The sequence below is a fragment of the Podarcis gaigeae genome (genome assembly GCF_964106915.1).
Source record: "Podarcis gaigeae genome assembly, chromosome: 11".
NCBI lineage: Eukaryota > Metazoa > Chordata > Lepidosauria > Squamata > Lacertidae > Podarcis > Podarcis gaigeae.
In genome coordinates this window covers 51,745,195-51,772,871 of record NC_139687.1, presented here as the reverse complement: position 1 = coordinate 51,772,871, position 27,677 = coordinate 51,745,195, and the positions used below count along the sequence as shown (strand labels likewise).

The window sequence follows — 27,677 nt, the reverse complement described above, 5'->3', positions numbered from 1 at the left end:
GGTGGAACTGAGTTATTCCAACAGATGCTCATTCATAGGGATGGGTTTCTCATACGAAATAATGTAGTCTCTATATATTATACGTGTGTGCTTGTATAGCACACGCTCATATGCATGGCATAATTAGTTTGCGCTGTCCCGTACCTTTGAAAAAGGCCTTGGTTCAAGCTCTAATAGTTCCCTTTTGGCCTAACTGCTCTCCCCATGACTGGTATCAGACGAAATGCTGAAAAGTTGAGTGAATGCAGGCTGCCTTCTTTCCAGAACTTCCACATTTTATTTTCCTGTGGTTTTTTTTCCAGCAACACATCTCTTTACTTCAGCAGCCCATTAAAAGATTATTATTTTTTATTTTTAAATCTCTTTTTTTCCTTCCCAGGACCTAGCCAGGAATAAAAAAATAAAAAAATAAATTCAGCAGACTTCCAGATGGCAAGTATAAACCTTCTGCTGAGGTTATCCGTAAAATACCAGACACTATTCCCCCCCCTCCTTAAATAAAGTGTTTCTGAAGAGAGAGAGAAAGAGAGAAGAGAAAAAGAAAGAAAGAAAGAAAGAAAGAAAGAAAGAAAGAAAGAAAGAAAGAAAGAAAGAAATGCAGGGAAACATTCCAAACAATGTAAAGTGATGCTTGCAATAATTGGTCTTTTTTGTTATTTTGCATTATTTTATTACTGTTTCTCACTGAATTCATCAAATGCTCAGCGTCTAGCGTTCTCTGTCAGTGGCTGCTAGGTAAAATGAACTCAGCTGCAGACCCCGACTGGGGAAGCTGAAACGTCTCGTCTCAGACAAGAGAGAAATGGACTAACAACTTATCTGTACAGAAAACTGATTTCTCCCTGTTTACATTAATAATGCCCTTGTTCCGTACAGACCATCCAGATAAGTGAAAGAACGACTGGCTCAAAAATGACCAACTTTATGACTTTAAAAAGTTTCAGGCAGTAAAAAGCATTGCAATCTATTTTGAAGTCAGTTTTTGCTTTTTAAAAACAAAATAAAAAAAATAAACAAAACAAACGAAAAGACCAGCTTTCTCTTTCTGGTTATAAAGCCCCCACCAACCCCCCTACGCTCAATAGTATATATAACATTAGCAAGAATTAAATAGCTTACGGAATAAGGAAGGCTGAAGTAGCCCAGAACAACTTTCAAAGCAATAAATGCAGCAAATGACTCTCATTCCTACGACAATAAAACTTGTCAAAATTACACCTTTAATTACAGAGCTAGCTTACCGCTTTGCCATTATAGTAGTACATCAAAGAGTTTCCTCCCATGCCAGGGATTGTGTATGCGCAATACATGGTCTCGTATTCTTTTTTTTTTTTCCCCTCTCCAGTACCACTCTTAACAACTTTTTATTTCAAACTCGCTGTCCCTTTTTTCACAACAATTCCTTCAGTCGCATTTTCCCATATGGCCAGGCCAAGCATGGTGAATATGCAAAGCAGGGAGAAACCATTCCTGACGTTAGGGGTGGGGTGGTGCGGGGAGGGGGGGGAGAGGAGGTGGCTAGGACTCTTCTGTCAGACAGTTAACTTTCCACAGCAAATCTGGAAGCCTTCCCAGTCCCGATTTAGCCGCAATTCCTAGTGCATGCAAGAACAGATAGCTTCAACTTTTTCACTTGGATCCCCCCCCCCCACAAACAACAACAACAATAACGGTGATTCTTAAAAGAGATTTTGGAAAGAAAAATAAAATAAAGATTTATTTTTTTAGAAAAAAATATCCCCACCAAAAAGCAAAACAAAAAAACCCAAGTTGCAGCCACACTCTTTTCTCCCCTAAAATTTCCACTCAACTGCCTTAGGGTAAAAGTGGAATAGGGTCCATTATTGAAGAGAATACAAATGCAGTTAATTGACTCCCCCCTCGCTCTCTCTCTCTCCCTCTCTTTCTTTTTTGTTTTAATTTGATTAAAAAGCGAGTGGCAGGAAGGGAATCGTATGATGCACATCTAATAACTCTACCATCTGTCTCTGCTGCTGGCTGGCTCCCAGCATTGTACGCAGCTGCCTGAGAACTCGACTCAGAGAGAAAAAGAAGGGGGGGGGTGGATAAAAAAAAAACCCACCCAGCAGCCCCCCGTCTCTGACCTCGCTCAAAAGGAGAGAGGAGCAGTGTTTTCTGACTGCCTGGTCAACAACCTACAAAACGAGGGTTGAGAATGAAACACAGGAAGATTGCTTCAAGCCCTAGCCTCTTTTTAATTTTTTCTCTTCTCTCTCTCTCCCCCCACCGCCCCCCCCACCGCAAAGTCACTGGGCTTTCTTTTGAAAGCAGGAAATAGGTTAGAGGCACAGAACGTAATTCAGCTTCAGAGCTGGCATTTAATGCTTAAAGGGAAATCAATTGACAGGCTACTATAGAACCCCCCCCCCCCCGACAGAGCACTTGCTCTTTTCATTTTGGTGGGGGGGTTTCGGTATGGTGGAGGCGGACGGTGTGTGTGAGTGTGTGTTTGGGTATGGGGGGGGGGGGTTGTTCTCCGCCCTTCCCAAATGCAACTGCTTCTGAATGCTGAACTTGAAAATTGCTTGCTGCTATCATTACAGGAGATTGGCCCGGAAAATATTTGGAATGAAATGAAGCTTGCTGCTAATGTTTTAATGTATTGGACAGGTGAAAACTGTTTTCTAACAACAACAACAACAACAACAACAAAACACCTCATCAATTTCTTTTGTTAAGGTGGAGGAAAACCCTCCCCTCCCCACCAATGTATAAACACCAACGAAAACTCCTGTTTTTCCTGTATTCATATAATCTTTTTTGTCCATGGTATTGGAAAAATAAAGCATGTTCATTGCACAATACACTAGTGGGTGGATTCCGCTTCTTAATTTTCTTTTGCACTGTACAAGCTAAGCCAAAAATGGGGAGAGAGGTTAAGAGGGTTGGGGGGGGGGAGAGAGAGAGAGAGAGAGAGAGAGAGAGAGAGAGAGAGAGAGAGAAAGAAGATTGGGACTGGCTTAAACTTGCCAAATTCAGAGCATCACAGGAAAGGATGGCCCCTGGGAATTGATCCCAAATGAAACTAAATAATTTGCATATGCTGAAGCAAATGCCATCTGAGCATACAGCTATTCTCCAGAATCAACTTTAATAATTCAAAGCACCTATTTCCTTACTACTCAATGTGGTAACAAAACACATACAGTATTAATAAACAGCAAGAGGTGGCAACGTCAGTTCTAAGCAGCCGCCTTTTGCTAATGGTAAAGTTTTATTTTGTACTCTTCCTTACGAATCTATGCAGAGTGTAGGTCCATATGTATATTTTAGAGAGGGAAGAGGGAACAGAGGGTTTATCTAACTTCCCTGCTCTGCATTTATTTGGGAGGTCCCCAGAGATTCGGGTAAACAGTTCTTGAATTATAATCACACATTTCATTCAAATTTCATGCTTTGAGGATTTTTTCCTCATTAGAACAGTTAGTTGTCAATCTGACAGGATCACATTTGTAACCTTTAAACCACCCTCTGTGTATAAATACATAAGGCCAGGAAACCCAAGTAAGGTCTATGTGCAGGAAAAACGTAATGCCTACAAGCAGAAGGGGAGATCTCAGGGCACACACACTCTGAAAACTGACTATTTCACTTATGAATACATTTAGCTTGCTAACAGTGCATCCTGTGCATGTCTACTCAGAAGTAAGTTCAGTAGGATTTGCCCCCAGGAACTAGGCACAAGATTACAACTTAAGTCATCTAGATACTCAATTTAGATGTATTCTCACCTGCTTTGGGAGGAGTAACATTGAAAGACAGTCTCTTAATAAATTATATATCAAAAGTATCCACAGTATTATTTTTTTAATAAAAACCTGACCCAACACAGTATTTTCCCACCACCCCAATGCACAATTCTATCTATTATGCTTTCAAAATTTAAGAGTCTTAAGATATACCTTCAAATCATGTGGTGGTAGGGAAATCCCACAAAGTTGTGGATTAGTATAATATGCAATTAATGCTTAATTCTAATAAAAGTTTACCCCCGAAAGTAGATTTGATGGATTCCTAAGCCACTAAATTCACTCTAATCAGTTCACAGCCATTGAAACAACCCTCTAAAATCGGACTAACACTATAAGCTTTAATTACTGGCACAAGATAATTATGAAATTTCATATACTGATGAAGCCTATAGGAAAACACAAATTAATGCAGACTGGTCATATTGAAGAGTGGTCTTGAAATAATGACCTTTCAGATACAAAAGTGACTGTGTTTGGGTCAGTGTTGCTTTCATCAAGATGGAAGAAAGGCTTTATTCCTTCACCAGGACACCTTAAAATAAAACAAATAAATGGAAGTCCATGTAGTTAAAATCAGAATACATGGAGTTTCTCAACTTCTTCTTTTTACTTCTTTTAAAAACAGAGCTCTTTCATGTCAGAAGTGTGTAGTATAATTGATTACTGCAATCAAGGAGAAGCCAGAGCTTAGAAGCAGAGGCCAAGGTTTGAAGGTTTAAGGTTCATGTTAGATTCCTTGCATCTTCAGATAAAAGAGCTGGAGGAGACCCAAGAGACAAGGCCTTGCTCATGGAAGGCACTACTGGGTTAAATGGATCAGTGATCTCACTGGGTATATAAAGCAGTTTCTTACTCTTGACTATGAGAATGCATTCACACAACTCAATATTAACTGTACAGAGATGATCAACTTGAATGTATGGTGGTGGATTGTGCCAGCTCCACTTTCTCCTGCCTGGTGGCCACACTCGGATCTTAAAATTTTGCACACACAGATCCCAGCATGCACAGAGAGGTCCAATCTGTGCAATTTGCTTGCCACAAGATCAAGATGCCCAGATTCTGCCTGAAAGTTGGGTCTTTGCATGCATCCCCTTATCCAAACATGTGAACATCACGTGGGGACCTGTACATCAGGCTAATGCAGTTCTTACCGCCACACATACAAAATGAATGTCTGCACAGGGTATACCAGTCCAATAAAAAAATCCCCTTTTTGCCTGATGATGATGCTCAGATGTTTCTCTTGCTTTACTACACAACCCACAATTTTCTTCCTGGCCCAGTCAGGATTATATGACTACTGTACAAGTTGATAAAGACACAAGAGTGTTATCAGGGCGACACAATTTCTGCTTGGGGTACTGAAATAATCAAACACAAGTCTTGTAAGTTCTCTGAACGAACATGAAAACAGCTGGGGAAAACTCCCTCTTTCAACTCAAGTTCTCAATTCCAAGCATCAGTCTCACTGGGTCCACTTGCCTTCATTTAAGCTTCTTTCCAGAATCACAATAGAAAGTATGCATTCAGACAAACAGAGCCACCTCTGCTAAGCAGTAGGGTTGCACCAAATGAGATATCAACTTCTCTTTTCTTTTCTACTTTCCCCAAGTAGAGGTTAGAACATCAGTCTAGGACTTGGGAGACCCAGATTCAAAATCCCACTCATCCATGGAGCTCACTGGGTGATCTTGGGCCAGTCATTTTCTCTCAGTCTAACCTATTCCAAAGTCTTTTTTTGAGGGTAAAGGGGCAGTGGAAAAATGCCCTGTATTCTGCCTTGAGCTCCTTGGACAAAAGATGGGATAGAAATGTAATCAACATTTAAGACAAAATAAACTCATTCCTTACCCTTGTAAAGCTAGCACATCAATGAGAAGGATTCTAGCTTGGCTATATTACTAACAGAGCAATCATATCCATGCCTACTCAGAAATAAGTCCTGTTGAATTCAGCGGGACTGACTCACAGGTACGTGGGGTTAGGATTGTAGCATGTCATATTAATTTCACAAAGGCAAAGAGCATTTCATTCATGGACACTTCCCCATGTGCTTTCTGAGGTTCTGTAATCACAGTTATGCTCAAGGTAATCTGAATCAATCCTGCTTCTAGTCAATATCAGCTATCCACATTAATCTCATCCAGCAGCATCCCTCATACAAAGAACCAAATGGTCAAGGAGCCAAAACTGTAACACTTTTTAGAAGACACTAACATGCTCCTAACTCTCTCTTTGAATTGCAATCATATCTTAAACACAACACCCAGCTCCTTAACGCACTTCTTGCACTTTTAAGCATGTCCTTCAGGAAACAGCAGGAGAAAGATAACAGCACCAAGTTGGGAAGGCGGGAAGTTCAGAGAAACTAGAGACAGATGGACAGTAGAAGCAGTGACAAAGGAAAGATTAACCTTCTGAGGTGAGCAAGAAACTCTGACGGCCACTGAAGTCCAAGCTGCTTTTGAAACTCCAACAGGTTCATATAGTTGCATATGTGGGTCCCCCCCCCACATTCACAAAGGCTACAGTGCATCTTTCTTCAGCCCTTGTTGTAGTCCAGATGTTTTGGACTACAACTCCCATCATCCTTGGTCATTGCCCATGCTGGGGCTCTTAGAATTTGGAGTCCCAGAACATCTGAAAGATACCCAACTGGGAAGGCTATAGAGACTTATTATCCCCTCAAATAATAGGTGGTATCCCACTAAGTCAAACTCCAAGTAGGCCCATTAAGATAAAGGGGTCTACTCTGAAAATGACATATCTCTTAGAACAGCGAGCTCCTTGGGCAGGTGCTTCAGTTGCTTATCCAGCTTGGGTCAAGCAGTTTGGTATTTCTAGCGGTCTGAACACTATTTTCAATAGTAAAAGAGAGTGGATTGAAATGTTGGTTCCCTTCCTGCACAACACAATGTTACAGTGTGTGAAACCTTATATAGAGAATTAACTGGGAGAAGGCATATTCTTACTGGTCCATTCGAAATGAGGCTTTGGGGGTAACAGGGTGCTATTGATTAAAAAAGAGTGAACAGCTAAAAATATAAACAGTTATCTGACAAGAAACAGCTTTAAAAAATAATAATAATAAAATAAAATAAAAAATAAATGTGTGTTGGTGTTTTAATCTCCTAATGCAGTGCTGTCAAATTTGCATCTGGACACAATGTAACTACTTTAGGGATTTTCACTGAGCCAGGCAAAGGCAGTTGTTAAGCTACATTTTGTTGATCCAAAAAGCTGGTATTAATACAAATTGCTAAAAAGCCAAGTCCCCAGTTATTACAAACCAAAATGCCCCAACAGGAGTCGCTGCTGTCAAATGCTATTTGCAAACATTTGTTTGCGTTTAAAAAAGTTATAGAGAAAAACATTGTGCAGCCACAAACAAGATACAGAATCAACATATTTACTAGATTAGGATATATAATCAATCAGTACCTCTATATCTCTTGACATAGACATATAATAGGGATGCTGCATTAATCCAGAAGATATGATTTCTCACAGGGGTACTGCAAGCTCTCTTGGTGTGGACTGTTATCCTAAATGCAGCTTCTCTGCAATGGTAACTCTCCAAATGTACTTTGCACCAGGAAAAAGCTGTTAGGGTCTGGATGTACAAACACCTGTGCCAGCTCGCCAGGGAGACATGTTAAGAATGGATATGCACACCCAAACGCACACCTTATTGAAAGCAGTGGGTGGTGTCTGCATTTGAACGTGCATCCCAATTCACACCTGGTTTACACTGGTCCTGACAGTGTCCTGGGGTCTGAACAGTAAGACAAGCATACAACCATTGTTCTGTAAGTTAGGTTGACGGAATAGCTCAACAATTCCATGGTAGAGGAACTGGTTGAGAAGAGGTCCCATAACACCCGGAGCTCTTGACTGAAGCAGTTTTTCCCCTCCCCATCATGGAAAAGCATAAAACTAATGTCTTGGCAAAGGTGTTAGATTTTGGTGTAAGCCAAAAGACAAGCGCAAAAGAGCACTTGGGCACTTGAACTCAGTCTTAAGGTCACTAGAGTGGATCTGCATCCATCAATAGTGTATCCTTGTGCTGTAGAAAAAACATACCCAGGATGGTGCTATGCAGCTCCTCTCAGTTTATAGTTGTTGCTGAAGAAGAAGGAGGAGGAGGTGGAGGAGGAGTTTGGATTTGATATCCCACTTTATCACTACCTTAAGGAGTCTCAAAGTGGCTAATAATCTCCTTTCCCTTCCTCCCACACAACAAACACTCTGTGAGGTGAGTGAGGCTGAGAGACTTCAGAGAAGTGTGATTAGCCCAAGGTCACCCAGCAGCTGCATGTGCAAGAGCGGGGACGTGAACCCAGTTCACCAGATTACGAGCCCACCTCTCTTAACCACTACACCACACTACTGTAGTACAAATGTCTATTTCACAACCCATCACATTTACACAAAACGTTTCTGCATCCCACTCAAAAGTGGAGGAAACATTCTGGGACACTCAGGGAGGTGGGTGAATTTTCATTTCTCAATTTTGCGTAAGAGGTGGCCTAAGGTTTTTCTCTCCTTTGAAGAATAAAATATAGAAAGCATTAACCACCTCATACTTAAAGGTAAGAAATAAAAATTATTAAAATCTGTCTACCCACCCACTCAGAAAGAAAAAGGAAAAGAAAGATGAATCCAATATTGCAGGAAGACATTTTTTGCTGCATCCCCATGAAAATTGGAGGAAAACTCTGGGGCTAATACTTCAGCCTGTGAATGACTATGAGTGGTCTATCACTTTACAGCAACATGCTTAACCTTACTCTGTTTGGAAATCTAGATTTAAAAATATAAATCTAATAACCTATTTTCAGTGCTTTGCACCACTTTCTAGCTCAGAAACTACAAAACAAGAATCATTAGGTGTAATCTATAACCACTCAGGTTCTATCAATATATTTATATGCAACAGGTGTGGACAAATTTGTTTTAATATGAGCTTTTATCCAACGTGACACAGAAAGCAGGAGATACCACGTTACCGCAAACATTGTGTCAGGAACTACTTCGCTCAGTATTTCTAATTCACCAACCCAACTTTCATTTTATAAGTTAGTTATAGCTGTGCCATCATGTCTCTTGTTCAGCGCAGTATATAATTTCCGGACAAAAGTAAATAAGAAGCTTCATTTTTCATTTAAGATCAACCCATAAGGTAGATGGAAAAGAATGCAGCTGGAAGTCTGAGAATGCGTACAAAGCCATGTCTCATTGGGCTCAGTACTGCCTATACTTACTGGTAACAGATCTCCAGGGTTTCAGAGAGTGATCTCTCCAAACCTTGCATAGACCTATCAAAGATTGAACTTTGGACTTTCTGCATACAAAGCAAATGATCTGTGGCTCTGGGTCTGCATAAATGGTGTAGGGTGTGTGTGTCAAGAATCCAGCAGACCACAATAAATGCCTGGTGGTTGCATGCAGGCCTGCTTTACTGAAATGAACTGATTGTTCAGTTTTCATGGGCTTGAGAAAAAGAACCATGAAAGATTGGTCTTGTTATCTTGTTGGCATCCATGGCAGAAATGCTAAGAACTGAACGGGCCGAGTCCCTACCAAGATATTGGTGCTTGCGAAGCTATTAAGGCAAAAGCTGTCCCCTTTTCTGTGCTTCATTCTTCTTTGACATCATCCTGTCACCTTTCATGAAAAGTAAATGCATATCCAAACAACATTAAAATATAATTTGCAGTCAATCTATTTTAAACGAACTGTTTTTCTGAAATATTCATTTGGCACTCTCTTCTTTTCACTATGCTGCTCATAAAAGCCAAGAGAAAGCTGAAACATGGAAGACTGTATTCCCAACAGCATAGGGAACCTGAAAGTTGGTGCTGACATGGAACATAAAGCCATGCCCCGATTATCTGATGACTGGCGAAGAGGATGAAAAAGGCCTTCCACTCTATAATAGAGGATGGTCCATCTGCTCACCAGACTGCTTACAATATGCCACCCAATCAGAGTTGGGATGGATCTCAGCGTTCAAGAAGTCCAATCAACTCCCAAGTAGAGGAGACCATATTCAACCATAAAGAAGGGACTGGAGCTTGAATTTTAACAGCATCCTTAAAGAGACTAAAATGCCAACTAAATAGCAGAATGAGTATCAGGTGCTAGCTATCCTTAACAGGCATTGTTTATGCTTCAGCTGAGGAGGGAAATCGGTAGGTAGTTAAATTCCCATAGCACTGCATTTTGGTTGCAGGTTCTGTGAACCACCCTGAACCCTCCAGGTATAGGGTGGTATATAAATTCATTCATTCATTCATTCATTCAATCAATCAATCAATCAATCAATCAACTCTTGTTTAGCTCAAACCAGTCTCTGCTTAACCTGAAGACAGAGTCTGCCTAAGAGAGGATGGCAATGAACATTAACTTATCAGATGTGGCAAGACAGGGACCCACTTGACACAAGAGACTATGTAGTACACCAAGAGTGGGACATCTTAGGTCCTCTGCACCTCGTTATTTGGCCTTGAAATTCTTCTGAGACAGCATCACCTAAAGGAGGCCATACCCTCCTTAATTGCTTTTGCTTTTCTAGAATGTTTCCTTGAACTATGATAGCTCCTCTTGACTGACGAGAAAGAATATGGAGGTGTGGCCATGCACACATGCATGCAAAGAAACTGTCAACTTTTATTTGGCTGGATTGGAGCACTGCACCATCTACAGTACCAGTATGCAGCCCCTGAAAGAGAGCTCATGAGAGAATGCAGGCCCCAGACTGAAAAGGGTACCCCACTATGGACTACATGTCTCTCTTTCTTGGGTTGCAACTTTTGGCAACGTCAATATGATGCATTTCATTGCATGCAAGAAACCTGCAGCAATAAGCACCGTGGTACCTTCAATGCTGATAAAATCCTTCTCTAAGCAGAACTGAATTATATTATGACATCATTGTAGCATGCAAGATAAATTTAAGCAGTGTGTGTGTGTGAGGACATGTGGTGCCATCAATGGGATGCCAAGTACTACAGACTTGTGTGACAGGTGAGAGACAATGAATCAGGAGAGACTAGAGAGAAGGATGAGATGGGTTTCAGCCAGTTTGATAATTTTGCGTTCAAATATGTGGGTTTTTCAGATGCTACTGGAATTAATTGTGATGCATTAATTGAGATTTTTATGTACCGGTAACCACAAACCACAAGTTTTTGGGATGGAGTGGAATAAAAAAAAACCCAAGGGACATATAATATTATAGTACTGGTATCTACTGCTAAACCACACTTATAACCAAGGACATACCTGTCTCTTTATTATATTCATAATAACAAAGGATCCAAAGAGCATTGTAGTATGAGACATAAACAAGAAAAGGACAGTGGAAGCGACAAAACAAAAAACTGTTAATATTTTATACAAAAACTATGAATACAGTCAATGAATACTCTCAATCAGAAGGGAAGAACATTACCGGTCGAGCTACTGAAATGGTTTGCCAGTTATGTTGTTTATGGTAGACTAGTATTACGGCCAATGTAACTTAACAAGATAGAACTTGGCTGTTACATGGCAGTGGAATGTAGCACAAGGAATTCAAGAGCAGTGAAACCAGCTTTCACCAGTATTGGATTTTGTTGGCCTGGCCTTAAATTTGTTTTTGTAGATCTGTCCCTTAACAGCATTTAAACACTATTTTGTGGCTTAACTCAAAGTTGTACTGTGCAGGAGGGTAAGTAGTGGTGAGTATTAAGTAGTTACATTCCTCTCTGATTAGAGGAATCTGCATAAGGATACTACAACACAGTTGCACCATTTTATTATTATTTTTTTGCAATGTGAAATCTAATTTAAAAAGGAGAATAGATATGCTGAAATGTGTTTGGCTTGGGTTCCTTTTGTTTGTAGACAACTGAAACTGTTCTGTCTTCCAATTTGATAACACTTTTACTGTGCATGTTTTAAAAAGAGCTGTTCCTCTCTTTTCTACTTACTTAGCATACTTTGTTCACCCTCACAACAATCCTGTGGTCAGGTCATCCTTACGCCCATTTTATAGATAGGGATACTGAAGCTGATGGGTTCACGACTCAGCTGAGATTAGAAGGCTAAGTCCACAGAGCCAAACTCTTAATGCATTCACAGTGTCTTAAGTCTCTGTTTAAACTTATTATCGTGGTTGTCCTGAATGATGCAAGCCCTATTCAGGCATTCTTCTCCTTACACCAGGCACCCTCAACCTGCGGCCCTCCAGATGTTCTGGACTACAATTCCCATCATCCCTGACCACTGGTCCTGTTAGCTAAGGATCATGGGAGTTGTAGGCCAAAACATCTGGAAGGCCGCAGGTTGGGGATGCCCGCCTTACACAATTACTATGATGGGAGATAAGGATCAGGGATGTGCTCTCTGCTTCTGTCCCTCCAGCACCATTCCCACAGTTTCCCATAGTTTGGTGCTGAACTAGCCTGCTTCATTCATGTAGGCTCCCTGAATAATTTTGAACCCGAGAATATCAGCTTTCTAGGTCACATAGGGAGTCTAAATGACTAGAAAAGGTTCCTGGCTACAGACATTCAGCTACCAGGTGTGGAGGGTTGTGAAGGTGGTGCTGGTGATGTGCAAAGGACCAGCAGCCCCTCTGCTTCCCATAAAACAGTGGTAATTGTATGAGGGAGAACACCTGAGGAGGGCTGTACAAAGTGCAAGAAGTTAAGTAGATGAGCTCATGCAGGGAAGTGGTAAAAGGGTAGGGAAGTCGCTTGTGTTATAGGTAATTTATTATCATGGCTCAGGCGTAGAGCATCTGATTTGCTTACAGGAGGTCTCAGATCCCTGGAATTTCAAAGTAGAAAAGATCTCGGGACGAAATGCTGGAGAGTTGCTGCCAGTCAGTGCAGACAACACTGAGCTGAATGGGTCGAGGTTTCTGAGTTTAAAACAGCTTCCTATGCCCCATTCCTTACTTGTGAGTTCAAAATCTCCACTTAGTATCAACAGCTGACCTTTGGCAAGCCACAATTCTCTGCTTCCCCTTTGCAACATGAGGATAATCTGACTCGGGGCCAGCCCAAGATGTTTGGCTGCTTGAGGCAAAACAGAAAATGCCACCTGCCCGTCTCAACCACTCCCTCCTCCACAGCCCAACCACCACTGCCTCTACCTCCACAGTCCCCCATGCACTGACAAGCGCAGGAGGCAGCAAGTGGTGCACTCCTTGGAGGCCAGACCTGTCGCCCGAGGCAACTGCCTCAGTGTGCCTCGTGGGCGGGCCAACTTTGTTTAAGGGTCAAGACTGGCTACCAGTCTTGTTTATGGGCAAATTTGAAGTGCTAGTTATTTTACATAAACACACACACAACATTAAAATAAAACAATCTACCAGTATTTAATTGTTTTTTAATTATTATTTTTTCTGTTTTTAGCTGTTCTTATTTTTATCTGTACCCTAAAAAATTGAAATATGCTATATAAAGGTTAAGTCTCATCCGCAGGTTATATATAAGTTTAGAGGTGGAATCAGGGTTAGATCTGGAGAATCCTGGTTAATTTTTTTGTTTAATTTAATCTATTCTAGTTGCAGCAATCTGCAGTAGTTTCAGTTCTCAACGGCACTTCCCAAAGGAAGTTGCATGTAGAGCTTGTTGGAACAATCTGGGCGTGACCAAGGCATTTGACAGTGGCTACATTTCTCTCCTCTTGAAAAGGGTACAGCTGGAACTATACAAAATCAATCCTGGCCACAGCCACTACCTTACAATCCAAGACCAAACTCAGGTCCATTCCATCACTGACCTCAGGTACTTGTTAAGAGACCTCAGCTCCTCCTCTGTATGTAAATAACAGGAAGCAAGTCCCATGGAAGTGGACTTTTAATAGACATGCATAGCCTTACTTAGGCAGAAGTTTAATAAGAGCAAAACCTGCACCTTAGACCTGCCTTCACCAACTCTGCATCCACCAGGTGTTTTGTATGAAACAACCAACAACTGTAGTCCATAACAGCTGTTATGGAAGACTGCCCTAGATGGAATTCTCCATAAAAAGGGGGAAAGCCGAGCTAAATGCTGGAAGGCAGTCCACCAAGAAACCAGATCGTGCTTTAGATTTCATACAACAAGAGGTGAGTTGGTGCTCATCAACATATCACTATAATATCAACCTTTTGAGGCATACAGGGTTGTATCAAAAGTAGTGTTTTGCCACTTGTTCCATTAGTGCAAGGATTTACTCTTGTACAACTGAACTTTCCCCCTTCCTTCCATCTCTCCCTAAATCTGTTCTAGGGGGGGTTCCTCTACCCCAGAACAGATTTGGAAAGGAGAAGGGGAAGTTCTGTTGCACAAGCATAAATACTTGTGCTAATGCAACAAGGGTAATTTGATACCACACCACACAAAGTAGCTATTGCATCACTGGTGATAGAACCCACCTGCATATATCACACGATCAGAAAACATGCAGGAATCACCCAATTATGAGTCAATAGTTTGTCATGTACCCCTGTCTTCAGAGCTTCCATAACCCTGTCCACTTTCCCCCCACAAAGCCAATTTCAACATGAAACGATGCACCACAAGTCTTGGTGCAGAAGGAAGTGGCTTGCGCAATGAAATATTTTCCATGGCCATCAATTTGTCATAGTAGCTTTAAACCACATCATTATTGTATCAGAAATGTATTTGAGTGTGGCTACGACAACTGCAATATGCAATGGGCTTCACAGCATTATTTTTTCATTCTTGCAAATACATTGTGCTGTTCGTTTTACAGGTGGAGAACAGAGGTTGAGATGTTGTGGCTTCCTCAAAGCCACCAAGTAAGTTTGCACAACTTTTATAACTTGATTTCCTAGGCTGGAGTCCAGCATGTCTACTCTCTTACAATTAGCCCCTGCTGTTGGGATGAAGAGACTGTAACTGGTGAAGAAATGTTGGGATTGGCTCAGATAAACGCATGGATGGGAATGGTACATCACAATCCTAAACCCGTCTTTTATGAGCCACGTCAGGATTTATTTATTTTGCCCTGAAAGGAGACTGAAAAGTACCTTTAAAAAATTAACAAATAAAGATGTGAATTCTGCAATTCCACTTTTCCATGCATACTCTAAAAGAAAACAAATGTTAAGACTGAATTCTTCTTTCTAAAACTTATGTGGGATGTAATCAGTATGTACAGGGAAGAAGAGATGAAATGAAAGCAATGACAGCTCCCACCATCCGGCCTTCTACTCACTTATAGTGGACTTTTCTAAAAGCAAATTAATTGCCCATGTAAAGTGGTTGCAAGCAGCTGTGATTTGGCTCCCTGTTTTTAACACCATCCTGGCTTTTATGGGGTTTAAATCAGAGATATTTAGCATCACTTTGGAGATGTTTCCAGTAGCTAAGATTTTTGCACTTGGCTTGCCCTTGATTATTTCTTTCAGTGGGCAGCTATTAACTGAGATCTGATTATTGCCTGAACCCAAGTAACACATCACAACATTTTTTAAGCTCTTCTGAAAAATATTCTGTGCCAGACAAAGCTATGTGAGGTGCAAACAATTGTGATAAATAGTTGAAGAATGGAGTGAAATGATTCAAATTATACATATATATATATATTTTTTAAAAAAATCAAAACCCCAAATACTGCAGCAGTGAAAATGGCAATGAAATAGTTAACAGACATATGCTGTATAATTAGGAGATGCATTAATGATTATGAATAGTAAATGATTTGGTGCAAGGAAGAAAAAAACCTAGTCAAAAGGGACATGCACCTATCTTACATGTTTTGTTAGTAACTGTATATAACTAGAGATTTCTGCTATTAAGAATCCTGCATTATTGGTGTAAACACTTCCAAGGGTACATCAAATTGTAATCTTTCATACGACATCCATCAAACCAGGCTGGAGATTTTGACAAACATTAAACACAGTAAGGAGGCAATTATGTATGCATGATTTAATCTGCAACTAATTAATATGCAAATTTATTCATATGTTAGTTACTAAATTAAAAATGCAAAGAAGCCCTTATGGTGATTCTCAAAAATTTTGCACAAACAGAACATTTAAAATGTAAGAAAAATGAAGTTTTTTTTGAAAACCTGCAGCATACTTTTAGCCTTTTAGAAACCTGTTGCATGGAGAAGGTTAAAAATATTTGCTTTATTATTGGGAAAGGATAAATGGAGTGCTAATTTGAAGTGAGAATGTGGTAAAAGAAAGGTTAAACATGATTCCATCAAAGTCTTATGAGATGCACACTAATTATCAAACAAACTGTATTCGAAAACCAGTTCACATAACTTGCAAAGATTTTGGAATATACATTGTTCTTCTGACTTTGTTTTTGGGGGGGAGGGGGAGGGGGGTGTTACTAGTTTATTCTTTGCACAGACAACTTACTGCTGAATTAAATTCTTTCTAGCCATTTGAATGAAGACAATATTTTCACTCCAAGCTTGCTAATATTTTGATGGTGAGTAGCCACACCAGATTTGCTCATTTAAATGTACTTTGCAAGAAGCAGATTTAGAAAACAAGGCTGGGAATGGTGGTGGGAGGGGGAGTATTGCCTTTTAATATCCATCCCAGATGCATATTGAAAGAAAGACAATAAAGCAATGAAAAGAAAGCATCTGAAACAATTCATACACAGGTTCTTATTGCAGCAAGCCTTCTCTTTCAGTGTAGATTGAGAAAAAGGCAATACTCTCTGCAAAGGTGAGTGCAGGAGGGTCATTAAATGGTCTATACAACAATTTTAAACTTTGTAGCTCATGTTACATTTTAAAGGTCTCCAACATATTAAGGATATACTAGTAAAAACAAACAAACAAACGACCCTTTCTGCTTATTAAGATTTTCGGCTGCCTTTTCAATTTACAGTATATGTATCTGTGTAAAATGGGTGGGTGGGTGTTTGCCCACCCAAATAAAAAAGAAGCAGAGGTTCTGATTGCTTTAGACATAAAGTACAATCAGCTCCTCCCAGCTGCCTCATAAGGTGCTGAACCCGACTTGTATTCCTTTTCTGCAAACCAGAGAGAGAGAAATATTAGGTCCATTATAGCCACAAAAAATGGGACGGTAAGCTAGTGGCGACAATTGCATTTGCTGTGTGATTTCGTTCCTCCTTTAAAAAAACAAAACAAAAACCATGCTGGTGCCAGAATGCCCACTTTGTGCATACCAGTTCCAACAAGGGGTGGTATGATGAGGAAAATCCTTCTACCCTGCTGTGATAATATAAACAAGGCTATTTTGATACCCCTTTTTATAACAATAGTACGTAATAATAATACAAGAAAGATGTTGGTTGGACCCTCTTCTGAACAAAGCTCTAAAGGTGATGAGCTCAGAACTCTGAAATGGAGGGCAGATAGTAATGAGAAAGTGAGTTTGTTAAATTGGGGGAGTAAAGCAATGTGCTGAAAGAGAAAGGATAAAGGGGGGGAGGCTGACAAACTCAAGTTTTAAAAGACATGCATCTTTTCATTCCTTTTAATACCAATAATGGACCAGCCACATTAACGCTCAAATTTCCTTAAAAATAAACTTTTCTTTTATGTCGCCATTCCTATGGAATCCTATGGACTGAACTTTCATCATCAGAGAAATAAAATTTTGAATAAACTGCTCTGACAAAGGACAGGTAGTGTGCCCTTCCTTCGAGGTTTACTGTGCCGTAACCTGAGAGGCAACACTCAGTTTCTGTTAAGACCTGAAATGAATGTAAGGCTTTTAAAAGCTTAAACGTACACATTTGTGCATTCATTAGGCAGTGCTAAATCTAATTTGTTCTCTTTACTGTAACAGGAAGCACATGTTTAAAGCAATCTGTTTCCTCATATGAATGCTTTCCTGTCTGTTTGGGGGGGGGGGGGGGGAACGCAACACACTTTACCCCAAGTAACCAAGAGGTGATCGTAAATATCCCTAAATAGCATTAAACAGATATGAAAGACATTAACACTTCCAGAATGCCAAAGTAGTATTTTTTAATATATTTTTTTAAATCTAACAGATGCTTCTAGGTCAAAAAGTGAAATGTGTGTTTCTTGAAAAAAAGGGGGGGGCATTCTCATCAGAATCATAAATGAACTGTGAGTGGAGAAATGAAGTGTCATGCAGAAAACAAAAGGATCCAGTTGAGAACTCCAACACGCCCTTGCCAGAGTGCGGGTTGCAAGGAAAGAGCCACATTTACATGTAACTTTGTTTAACAAATCAATATCCTTTGTAATCCACAAGGTGGCATTGGCAACAAATGACGGCTGCCTGTGTAGAATCTACTCTGGGGCTGCTGAACTTTCCTTGAAAAAGATCCGATCTCTGTGAAACGGAGTATGTACAAAAATCTAAGGGGACTTAAAAATCACTGGTGGGAAAAGAGTGGAAGCGAGTCAGCCAAAACCGGATATTAACCATGTACTCTTTAACATTACATTGTCACTTACGTTGCAGGCATTCGTTGGGGAAACGGATTTCCCCGCCCCCAGAGAAACACCGAAATAATACGTGGTGTGCAAGTCTGGTATAACCGACAAGGTATTTCACCCCCTTTAAAACATCATCCCTATCACCGGCAAGCTGTCCTGCTTAAGAATTTTCGGAAACCATTAAAAAGAAATAACAGCATAGGAATGACGCGGAAGAGAACAAGAAGCTCTTTGAATGCACCTAAAACATCTGTATAAATACTCCTATTATCTACCAGAGATTCATAACTTCAAAATAAATAAACATTTCCCCCCCAAAAAATATGATATGCAGTAAATTATCGTGTGCAATTGCCCAGATAGATCTTTGATTCTAGTTGGTGATAAAGCAAAGAAATGGGTGCAAAAGATGGTTTGCTACAGAGGCACGAGGCAAGCAAAGTGTGTCCTATGGCACTCCGGGAAGAGGGACATCAAGCAGCCAATTAAAGAACAGCATTGATGCATTCCAATGGGAGAATTATTATGCCCAGTTATTATGGCACATTCTGAGGGGGGCCTCCAGTGGTCCTACTATAACACATTTTTAAAGGTGTGAGAAAGAGTTTGTCTTGCAAGGAAGAAACACGTCTTTTTGCAAAAGGTTTCCGAGTGTCGGTCATGCAGATGATTCTTTTGTTTTATCCCCTGGACTGGTGGAGAGTCAGTGAGTGTGTGTGCTTGCTGCTGTGTGACTTGAGCACATGAGTTGCACCAGATCAGACCCCCAAATGAGGCTCTGATGAATAAATGGATGCACTCAGAGAACGTGCCTGGCATCATGGAATGGGGTCAGTGGTGTTGTGCACCCAAAATGCAGCATTCATTTGCTGGAGTGACACAAGACTTCAATTTAGAAAGTTTAAAATTTTGGGTCAAAACACTGGGAAGCAGAAATCATTACACTGCTGTGTAAGTAAATGAAGAGAAGCATTTTCTACAAAGACACAAGCTGATCAGAAAGTAAATAAAGGTGACAAAAACCCTTTTAGCTTCTGATCCTTGATTTACACTTCATTATTTGGAAAGGTTCTTCCTATCCCTGAATGCCAGTGTTTTATAGGTTGTAATTGTTTCACTGATTATTTTATATGATTTATGCTGTATTTGTGGTGTTCTATTATGTAACATCACATTGCTATTATTGATCGATTATTAAGCCGCTTTGGGGTTCTTTTGAATGAAAAGTGGCATAGAAATAAAATAAATGAAATCAAATAATCAGTCATTAACGTCTTATTTCAGATTATGATTACAAATCAAAACCATGCATGGCTACAAGAACACCACGCTGCCCTTTAGTTTTCAGTAGTTCGATCTGGCATTCCTAAGCAAAGGTTTATCTACAACTACAACTTTAAAATAAAATAATAATAATAATAATGAAATTCCAAAACGAACCAGAATAGTTACAAATAAACAGTAACCTAAAAAGCTGTATAGATATTTAAAAAAAATAATCCAGAAGATATAACTGAAGACAAGGAGGTATAAAAACAGTATTTCTTAATAGCTTCTTCACTTGAGTTATGATACCTCACACCAATCAACAATATGAAGATGCTAAAGTCTAGCAGGAATGTTTAAAACACAGTAAAAAGAATCTGGTGTTAGTGCTTACAGAAAGTAGTTATTTTTATATCTCTAAATCTCTTGTATTAGAAATCATTCCCTGAGGGGATAAGTTCAAAGAGAGGATTAAATGCCAAGTTCCCTTACACTCATGCAACCACAATGGGGATTCTATGGATGTTTCCCAGGAGAGCAGAAAATTCCCCTGCTGTGTACATCTCGCTTACAACTTCATACTTGCCTGTACAGTTAAGAAGGTGCATTATTGTACAGTGCAATTTCCATTTTCCCCATTCATACATTCGTAAAAACTTCCCATTTCTTTTAATCCGTTGAGAAGACTGTATGTTCTGTTTCAACCACAACACATAATTAAGAAGAAGAAAAAGAATCAACAGTATTAGATCTTTGCATAGGATCTGGTTCATTTATGGGCTAAAGTCTAGCCGTACAGAAAGTCGTGCATGAGCTTCGAGAAATTCCTTAACAGATGTTTAACATACATTATGCAGGATCGGGCCCCGCAGTAACAACTGGAATATAATTTTAAAAAGCTAAACTGAGATGCTGTTCGGCACAAAGTGCAGTTTGACTTCACTTCAGGCTTCCTTGAAATACTCTCTCACAAGTATAACAATTCTCGAATCCTGTGCTCTCGTGAGACTGCAAGGAGAATTAAAAATCACCATTGCTGCTCATATTCCGAGAAGCCCACTATTAAATAAGATGCAAAAATAAATAAATATTAGAAATATTTTAAACGTACTGCGGGCTTCCTTTAATATAATAGTTTCCTAAAACATAAAAGTACTGGGAAATACACCGTTTCAGTATAATGAATGCAACAGAACTATATATTTGACGGTCAAAAACCTCTGCCTCTAAGAAATGCTGTTCCCTGCATTACCTATATTCCTCTGAAGAGGGAGTCTATGTTTAAGCAAAACTCAAGAGCCCTAACAGCGATGCACCTATGCTAGTAGCTGCTGAGAAACAGGATGCAATGGTCACAACTGCTACTTCCAGGTCTAGTTATTTATTTTGAGCCACACAAGTACAAGCTCATCACGCAACAAAACACACAATGTAGTATCTACATTCTCCTCTACAAATTGCTTCATTTTAAAGCGGAAGGTTCCTAACTTTTTAAACCATACAAGTTCGCAGCGACAGCCTCCTTCCCACTTTTTCCATAGGGGTTATTTGTCGCTTATTTTGGTTTCCAGCAGCAGAACATCTCTTAAAGCCAAGACTGTGTGAAGGAGACAGACACAGAGAGGGAGAAATTGGGAGACTGTATCTGTGACCCATGCCAACACTCACTGACTGCAATTCTGCAACCTGTTTTCTAGGAGCATGTTTGCCCCCACGATATAATCACACAGGTATATTAAACAATGGCACATTGCATGTTCGATCTCAGCAAGTGCATGAGAATAAGTGATATCTGTTTTACAGCCTACATAGGAACATAGGAAGCTGCCTCGTACGGAGTCAGACCATCGGTTTACCTAGCTCAGTACTACCTGCGCTGACTACCAGCAGCTCTCCACTGTTTTCAAGCTGGACTGTTTCTCTGCCCTACCTGGGGATGCCAGAGATTGAATGTGGAACTGTTTGCATACAAAGCAGGTGCTGTCCCACTGAGCCATGGCCCTTCCCCAATAGAAAGAAACAGGAGTGCACAGAACAGCCAATGTAGTAAAAGGCAGCAATGGGCAAATAGTAGGCAACAAGTCCTGCAGCCTGTGACCCTGACTCACGAGAAGTCACATGCATGAAAGGAAAAGTACTGTGCATGCAGCAGCTGTGTCTGCCTTTGTCAGGATGTTTTTGTAACTCAGCAGACAAGAAGCCACCAAGGAACAGAGCTTGCTTCTTCGGCAGGGTGGAGAAGTTGGAGAGAAAGTATTTAAGAAAGCATGATTCTTTCATTCGCACATAAATTACTTCTTCAGATTGCAGCCTCTTATTTTTTATAAGACTCCTTGGGACACAAGTTTTCATTTAAAGGAGCTGCTGTGGAGTTCAGGTCTGAAGGTTCCTATCTAAAACGGGTGCATGGCCACAAAATTAATCAACACGTTATTAATTGATCTGAACACAGGGAAACTACAAACAGCTCAACAACACACTGCCGTGGCATGAGACTTCCCTGCTGTAGAGTTAGCAAAGAACACTAACTGGACACTCTTAAAAAGTTTTCCCATCTCCAAAAGAGAGCAAAGCCACGGAACTAGTTGTTTTCTTCCCCTCCTTCAGTTTCAGTTTTCTCGAACAACTCTCTCTTTTCTGCTTTCTTTCCTCTAAAGCTGAGTTTGTTTCCACTGGGTTAATCTACTCCATCTTTAGACTGAACTTACACCTCTTCCATCTTTGCTTTTAATATTCCTCTCTAACGAAACAGTAGGTCGGCTATGTCCTCATCTGTCACCACTACCTTTGCTGAAATTCCACCAAATATATAATGGGATCTCAGCAGGACTGGCATTCACTGGTAGAACAAGCTGCCATTTCCAATTCAAGTTACCTCGGGGCCTCACTAGGTCAGTGGCAAATTGGTGCACAAAGCACATCTCTAACTCCAGGGAAACCCCATCGTTCATGGCAACTGACGATAGCGTGCCTGCCAAAAAAGAGGGTATTGTGATCCTCCCCTTTGTGAGGTGGATTTAGCAGGGGTCGTTGGGTAAGTGGCAAATATTCTTAACTGCTGGGTTCATTAAGGACAGAGGTGGGGAAATTCACAGGATATATCTGTGTGAACAGAGGACTACCTGGATCTGTTTCAATCTAGTTTCAGACCTGGTTTTGGTATAGTGGAGGACAACACTGTTGGTTCTCTGGGATCTCTTAGGGGTGTGCTTGATAGCATTGACAGTTATATCCTTCTGGATAGGCTCTGGGTGTTGGGATCTGTATGCACAGTGGGTCGGTGGCTCCATTCCTACCCTGGAGAGATGATTCCAGAAGGTGGTCTTCTGTTTGACCCTATGGCAATTATGCTGCAGGGTTTCAAGGGGGCTCTATCTTGTCCTCCATGCTTTAACATACACCTGAAAAAGCTGAGTGAGATTGATTGAAATGTATTAATGCTTCCTTCAAGGCAATCAGGTGAGGAAGTGGAATTGCAGCATACTGAAGATGAATCCTTACAAGATAGAGTTGCTATTGATGTCAAGGGTATGGGCATTCCTGCTCTTCTAGATGGGTTGACCTTTCATAAATGATCAGATTCAGAGTTTGGGAGTGTTCATAGCTTCAGCTTGGGTACCAGAGTGGCCTTAGTGGCACTGAGCATTTTCAAATAGCTTAGGCTGGTACACAAACACATCCTGGACAGAGGTAGCTTGGCCACATTTTTCTAACCTCAAGACTGGATTACTGCAATAGGGTGTTGCCTTATACTGAGCCAGCCCATCTAGTTCATTACTGCCTACACCAACAGTGGTTCTCAAAGGTTTCAGGTAGGGAGTCTTTCCTAGGGGATGAAACTAGGGCATTGTGTATGCAAAGCAAGATACTCAGCCACTGAACTACAGGCATGGAGCAGGCTTTGAAGAGGTACTGAAAACTGCAGTTAGTGCATAACAAAGCAGATGGTCTTCTATCTAGAGAGGGGCAGCTGGAACATGGATGAATTTCACCTACAAAATTATAAGCAAAATTGTAAAATGAACAGTTTTATTTGTATTACTTAAGAAGTATGTTTCCTATAGTTCGAAGAGACTCATCATTATTTTGTTGTTGACATCTGTCTGTCTCGAGAGGCAATGGAGTATGCCTCCAGGGGTGAGGACAAACCAGTGTGTTAGCAGCACCGAAGTGACCTTCTCTGGATGCAAGCCTGGGCACTGTGTATGGAGGTTCTGGACTGCCCAGAAGACAAGACCTGCCTCTATGTGGTTTCAGAAAACTGAGGCCCTTTAACCTTCCAGATCAGTCACTGACTTCTAGGAGAAGAGGAAGGAGACTCAAAGACCTGTCAGGTAGGGACTAATATTTCAAAAATGATCACAATTTTCAAAAGGGAGAGCTACAAAGGTCAATACTTCCATGGTAAATATCCAAAAGCAAAACAGCAACAGCTGCCTTGGACTAGAATAATAAAATGCAATTAGAAGCCATGACATTTGAAAAACAGCAAGTTGGTTTTTTATTATTAGACACATTTTGAAGTTTATCTCTACAAGCATGAAAACTGAAAGTTCTTTTTTAAAAGAAAAAGAAAGGAATGTAAGGTACTGAGATTTTAAGGATTCTACGAAGAATCAATCGATAGAACAGATGATGCTCAGAAGAGTGACAGAAATGTCTTGAACTTTTAAAGGCATCAAGAGCTCAGTTCAGAAAGCACAACAAACCATGGTTCAGAGCTGCTTCTCTGCTTTCATTTTCCATCTCATCAGCATTTAACTTTTAAAGTTTACTCTCATCTCCATGATTTAGCAGAGACTTGAGGTACAGCAACTTCTCCTCCTCCACAGTTGCAGCAGCCTCTTGAGGTAGAATAATGAAATGCATCCGACATGATTGGTTTCTTTTTCCTTTTCTTTAAGCACCTGGACTTCTTCCCTCTCTTATCCTATCAGTGGTTCTTTCACTGATTTTAGTAGTTGAGTTTTCTGCTTTCGCTTCAGCATTTTAAAAAATAGGTTCAGGTGTTCAGATGTAAAACCAACCATGGTTCGGTGTGACATCTGAATAGAGTCCAACACTCTATCCTTGAGTACCTCAGTGGTGATTTCCATCATCATGTTATATCTTGGACAAGCCAATTTGCAAATTACACTCTCAGTGCAATCATGGGCCCATGGAGTAGAGCTGATTTTGAATGTGTGAATTAGATCTACAATTCTATGATCTCACTGCTCTTCCGAGGCACTCTCAGTGCCTTGAAGCTCATTTTGGTGTCCAAGACTAAATTCCTACCTCTCCCACAAGTTGGTGTAGGAACAGTTACATGGCAACCACAAATATATGAAAGGACTTTCCTTGGAAATACAACCAAACCCAGCTACAAACTATGGTAAGAAAACATGCACTGTATTATAAGCAATAAAACACAAGTGCAATACTGAATATTAATAGAACCAATTCACTTGGGTCTTGGGTAAATAAACTTTGGTGTATAAACTCATTTACAGACGTTTGAATTTAGAACTAGTAATATCAGTGCTCTTAGTCAATTAAGCCATCTCGGATGGTAAAACAAGATTTAATCTATCCCACTGATCAGTCCATTTTTATGCAGACTATTATGCGATCTCATGCAGATTCAGAAAGCATATATATTCTGGGCCAAAAGTACATGATATAATTCCAGAAATGGCTGACAATGGAAAGGATGGCAACCACTCAGATGTGTGCATATATGTGCTTTCTTATTGCACATGTAGAGAATTTTGCATATTTATAGAGATACAGATATCAATGTGCCAGATGACAGAATTTGTGTGCTTGTTGCAATATGTGGCAAAGCCATCAAAGGGAACCCAGGGCAGGGGTCTGCAGGAAGAGATGACCTAGATTCTCAATAGTTCCCAGTGCCCACTGATATCAATGAGAAAATAATAAAGACAGCTGAAAGAGGTGGCAGAACCAGTCTCTCCTCAAGACACAAGGATCACTTGTGTTGGGAAGGGTGTTTCCAAAACGCAGTGTGTCCTAATTATAACCTGCTCACTTTCTCCCATATAAGTTAATGCTCCTCTATTATAAATAGAAAGAGGGCTCCAGTTGATTGCCAGGGAGGGGCAGCATGCTCCTTCCCCTAGAAATTGGAAAACGTAGAGAGAACCATGAGGGATCAGTCCAAAGGCTCATCTAGTCTTCTTGTCACAGTGGACAACCAGAGGCCTGTGGAATCAGAACAAGAGCATAGCAGTGTTCTCCCCACTAGAGTTCCCCAGCAACTGGTGTCTTGAAGCAAACACCAAGGAAACAACAGAGAGGTTCATCTTCTCTTGGTTAAGTCCCTTTTGTTATTTCCTCGCATATAAGTAACAGTTCTTATTCACCCCACCAGGAAAAGAATAGGAGCGCTCAGGGACACAGATGGTGGCAGTAAACTCTGATGCCAGCTACTACTGCCAGGGAAACAGAGGGGCACATATAGAACGGGCCCAGACTTTTCCTTCCATGGATGGAAAAGCTGCTTGTGTCAACTCCCCAAACTTCCACAACAGTGTGGGAGGTGAAAATGGAGGCTGATGGGAATCATCAAAAAGTCAACCCCACTATCTATTAGTGTCCTCTAAGCATAGACTCCAGAAATTCTCTCACTTATGGGAACAAAATCTTCATCCAACCCAGTTTGTATGGGTATGGCAGAGCACACAAATATATTATTTTATTGGTTTAATTTTCTTAAATTTGTTTCTATTATGGAATCCAAGGTGGTACACCTATCCAGGCACTGACCAGAACAAGGCATGCTTAGTTTCAGCAAAGTTTTGGCCTCCTATACATTCACACCACCCCTTTCTACCATTCAGGAACAAACATGAATTTCAAACCAACAGATAAACAGAGGGATATTCTTAAGCAATATTCTTTTCTGCTCTCCTATCTTAGGGAGGTTTTCTTAATCTTAAACTTTACCGATCACTTGCTTAAATAACATAGGTGTATTCCAACGTTGATTTCTTAAAGCTATTTACAGAAAGCCATGGGAAATGCCAGTAACTGTGGCAATGGCTATTGAAAACTGAGCAGATGTTACTTTTTTTCAAACTTTCTCAGCGATTATAAGGACTGGAATCTTTCTTTTAAATAGGTTAGCGAGCAAAAGGAAGTTTAAAATTAGCTCTGACAAAAGAAAGTTGAAATTTATTATGCAATGTCATATTCCAGTTGGAACAGTGCTGGCTGGCTATTTTTGTGATAAAACAGTTCTCTGTATTTTAGATGACTAAAAATAGATGGGGATATCAATATTATACTATTTTATGGAGAGCAGAGAGGAAAAAGAGAAACAATACTGTAATCCATTTCATTTTTTCAGATGATTATTTCCAACTGTTGCACGTTGCACCTGAAGACTAAATTTCATAACGTTCAGTTGCACTTTACTGTACATTTTTAGTTCTGAGCATTTCACACATTATGTTCCATATTAGGATCTTGCTTTGTTTGTTTGTTTGTTTGTTTGTATTATCCCGTTATTGGAATTCCATGACTTCATGCTCTAAGTCTTTGAACATTAAGGGGTTTATTAATTAAAAAACACTTTTATGGTCTTCCGTGCTAGTTAAATACCACGATCTTATCTCTGCACCTGGACAGTCTTTTCATATAAATACAATACAGCCAGATCACAAAGATCTTTATTAAATTTTCTGGGGCAGAAAATGAAAAAAGACATTTGGGTGTGGAATGTGTGTGGGAAACTTCTGTACATGGTTAACTGTTCCAGATCAGCTCTCTGATTTCCACCCCTCCCTCTAAAAATTCAAATAAACTCAATGCTTTGAAGAAGCTAAAAACACACCTTTCATTCTAAATTTAGTCCCTGTTTAGGATAGATAAACAGTTGAAAAAGCTGCCAAGAATCGAGACACCCTGCCTGGTGAGTACTGCCAAAGTTTTCATCTCTTTCTTTTTTGTTTTTTCTTAGTTCAAAAGAAGCCTTTTATTACATCTAATAAACTCATCTGCGAGGGCACAAAATTCCGGAGTCCCCGTGTATATGGGTAAATGGCACAGAAAGAATATGATGCCTCTTGCACTAAGTGGATGTTACCTTTTTGAAATGTATGGTCTATGAATGAAGAGTAAAATTAATTAATTCTTAGTTTCACACATACACTTGGTAGACGTAAAAGCAAACACCAGCTAAGATTCAGCTCGGCTGAAAGTACATGCCTGGGC

The 27,677-nt window shown here is 40.2% G+C and overlaps 1 protein-coding gene across 37 annotated transcripts in view; it reads right to left on the bottom strand.

Moving 5' to 3' along the window:
• The window catches only part of TCF4 (transcription factor 4), a 338,871-nt gene that overhangs the window by 100,699 nt on the left and 210,495 nt on the right, over window positions 1-27,677 (bottom strand). For 3 of the 37 annotated variants that reach the window (XM_083702717.1, XM_083702718.1, XM_083702721.1), the window contains exon 1: window positions 1,242-1,436. The exons of 31 other annotated variants lie outside the window; for them this stretch is intronic. In XM_083702717.1, coding sequence (XP_083558843.1) covers window positions 1,242-1,310 — 69 coding nt within the window. In that variant the 5' untranslated portion in view covers window positions 1,311-1,436. Of the gene's footprint in view, window positions 1-1,241; window positions 7,058-27,677 lie in introns of those variants that run through there. 3 more of the 37 variants (XR_014556179.1, XM_083702719.1, XM_083702720.1) reach the window with 3 other exon arrangements.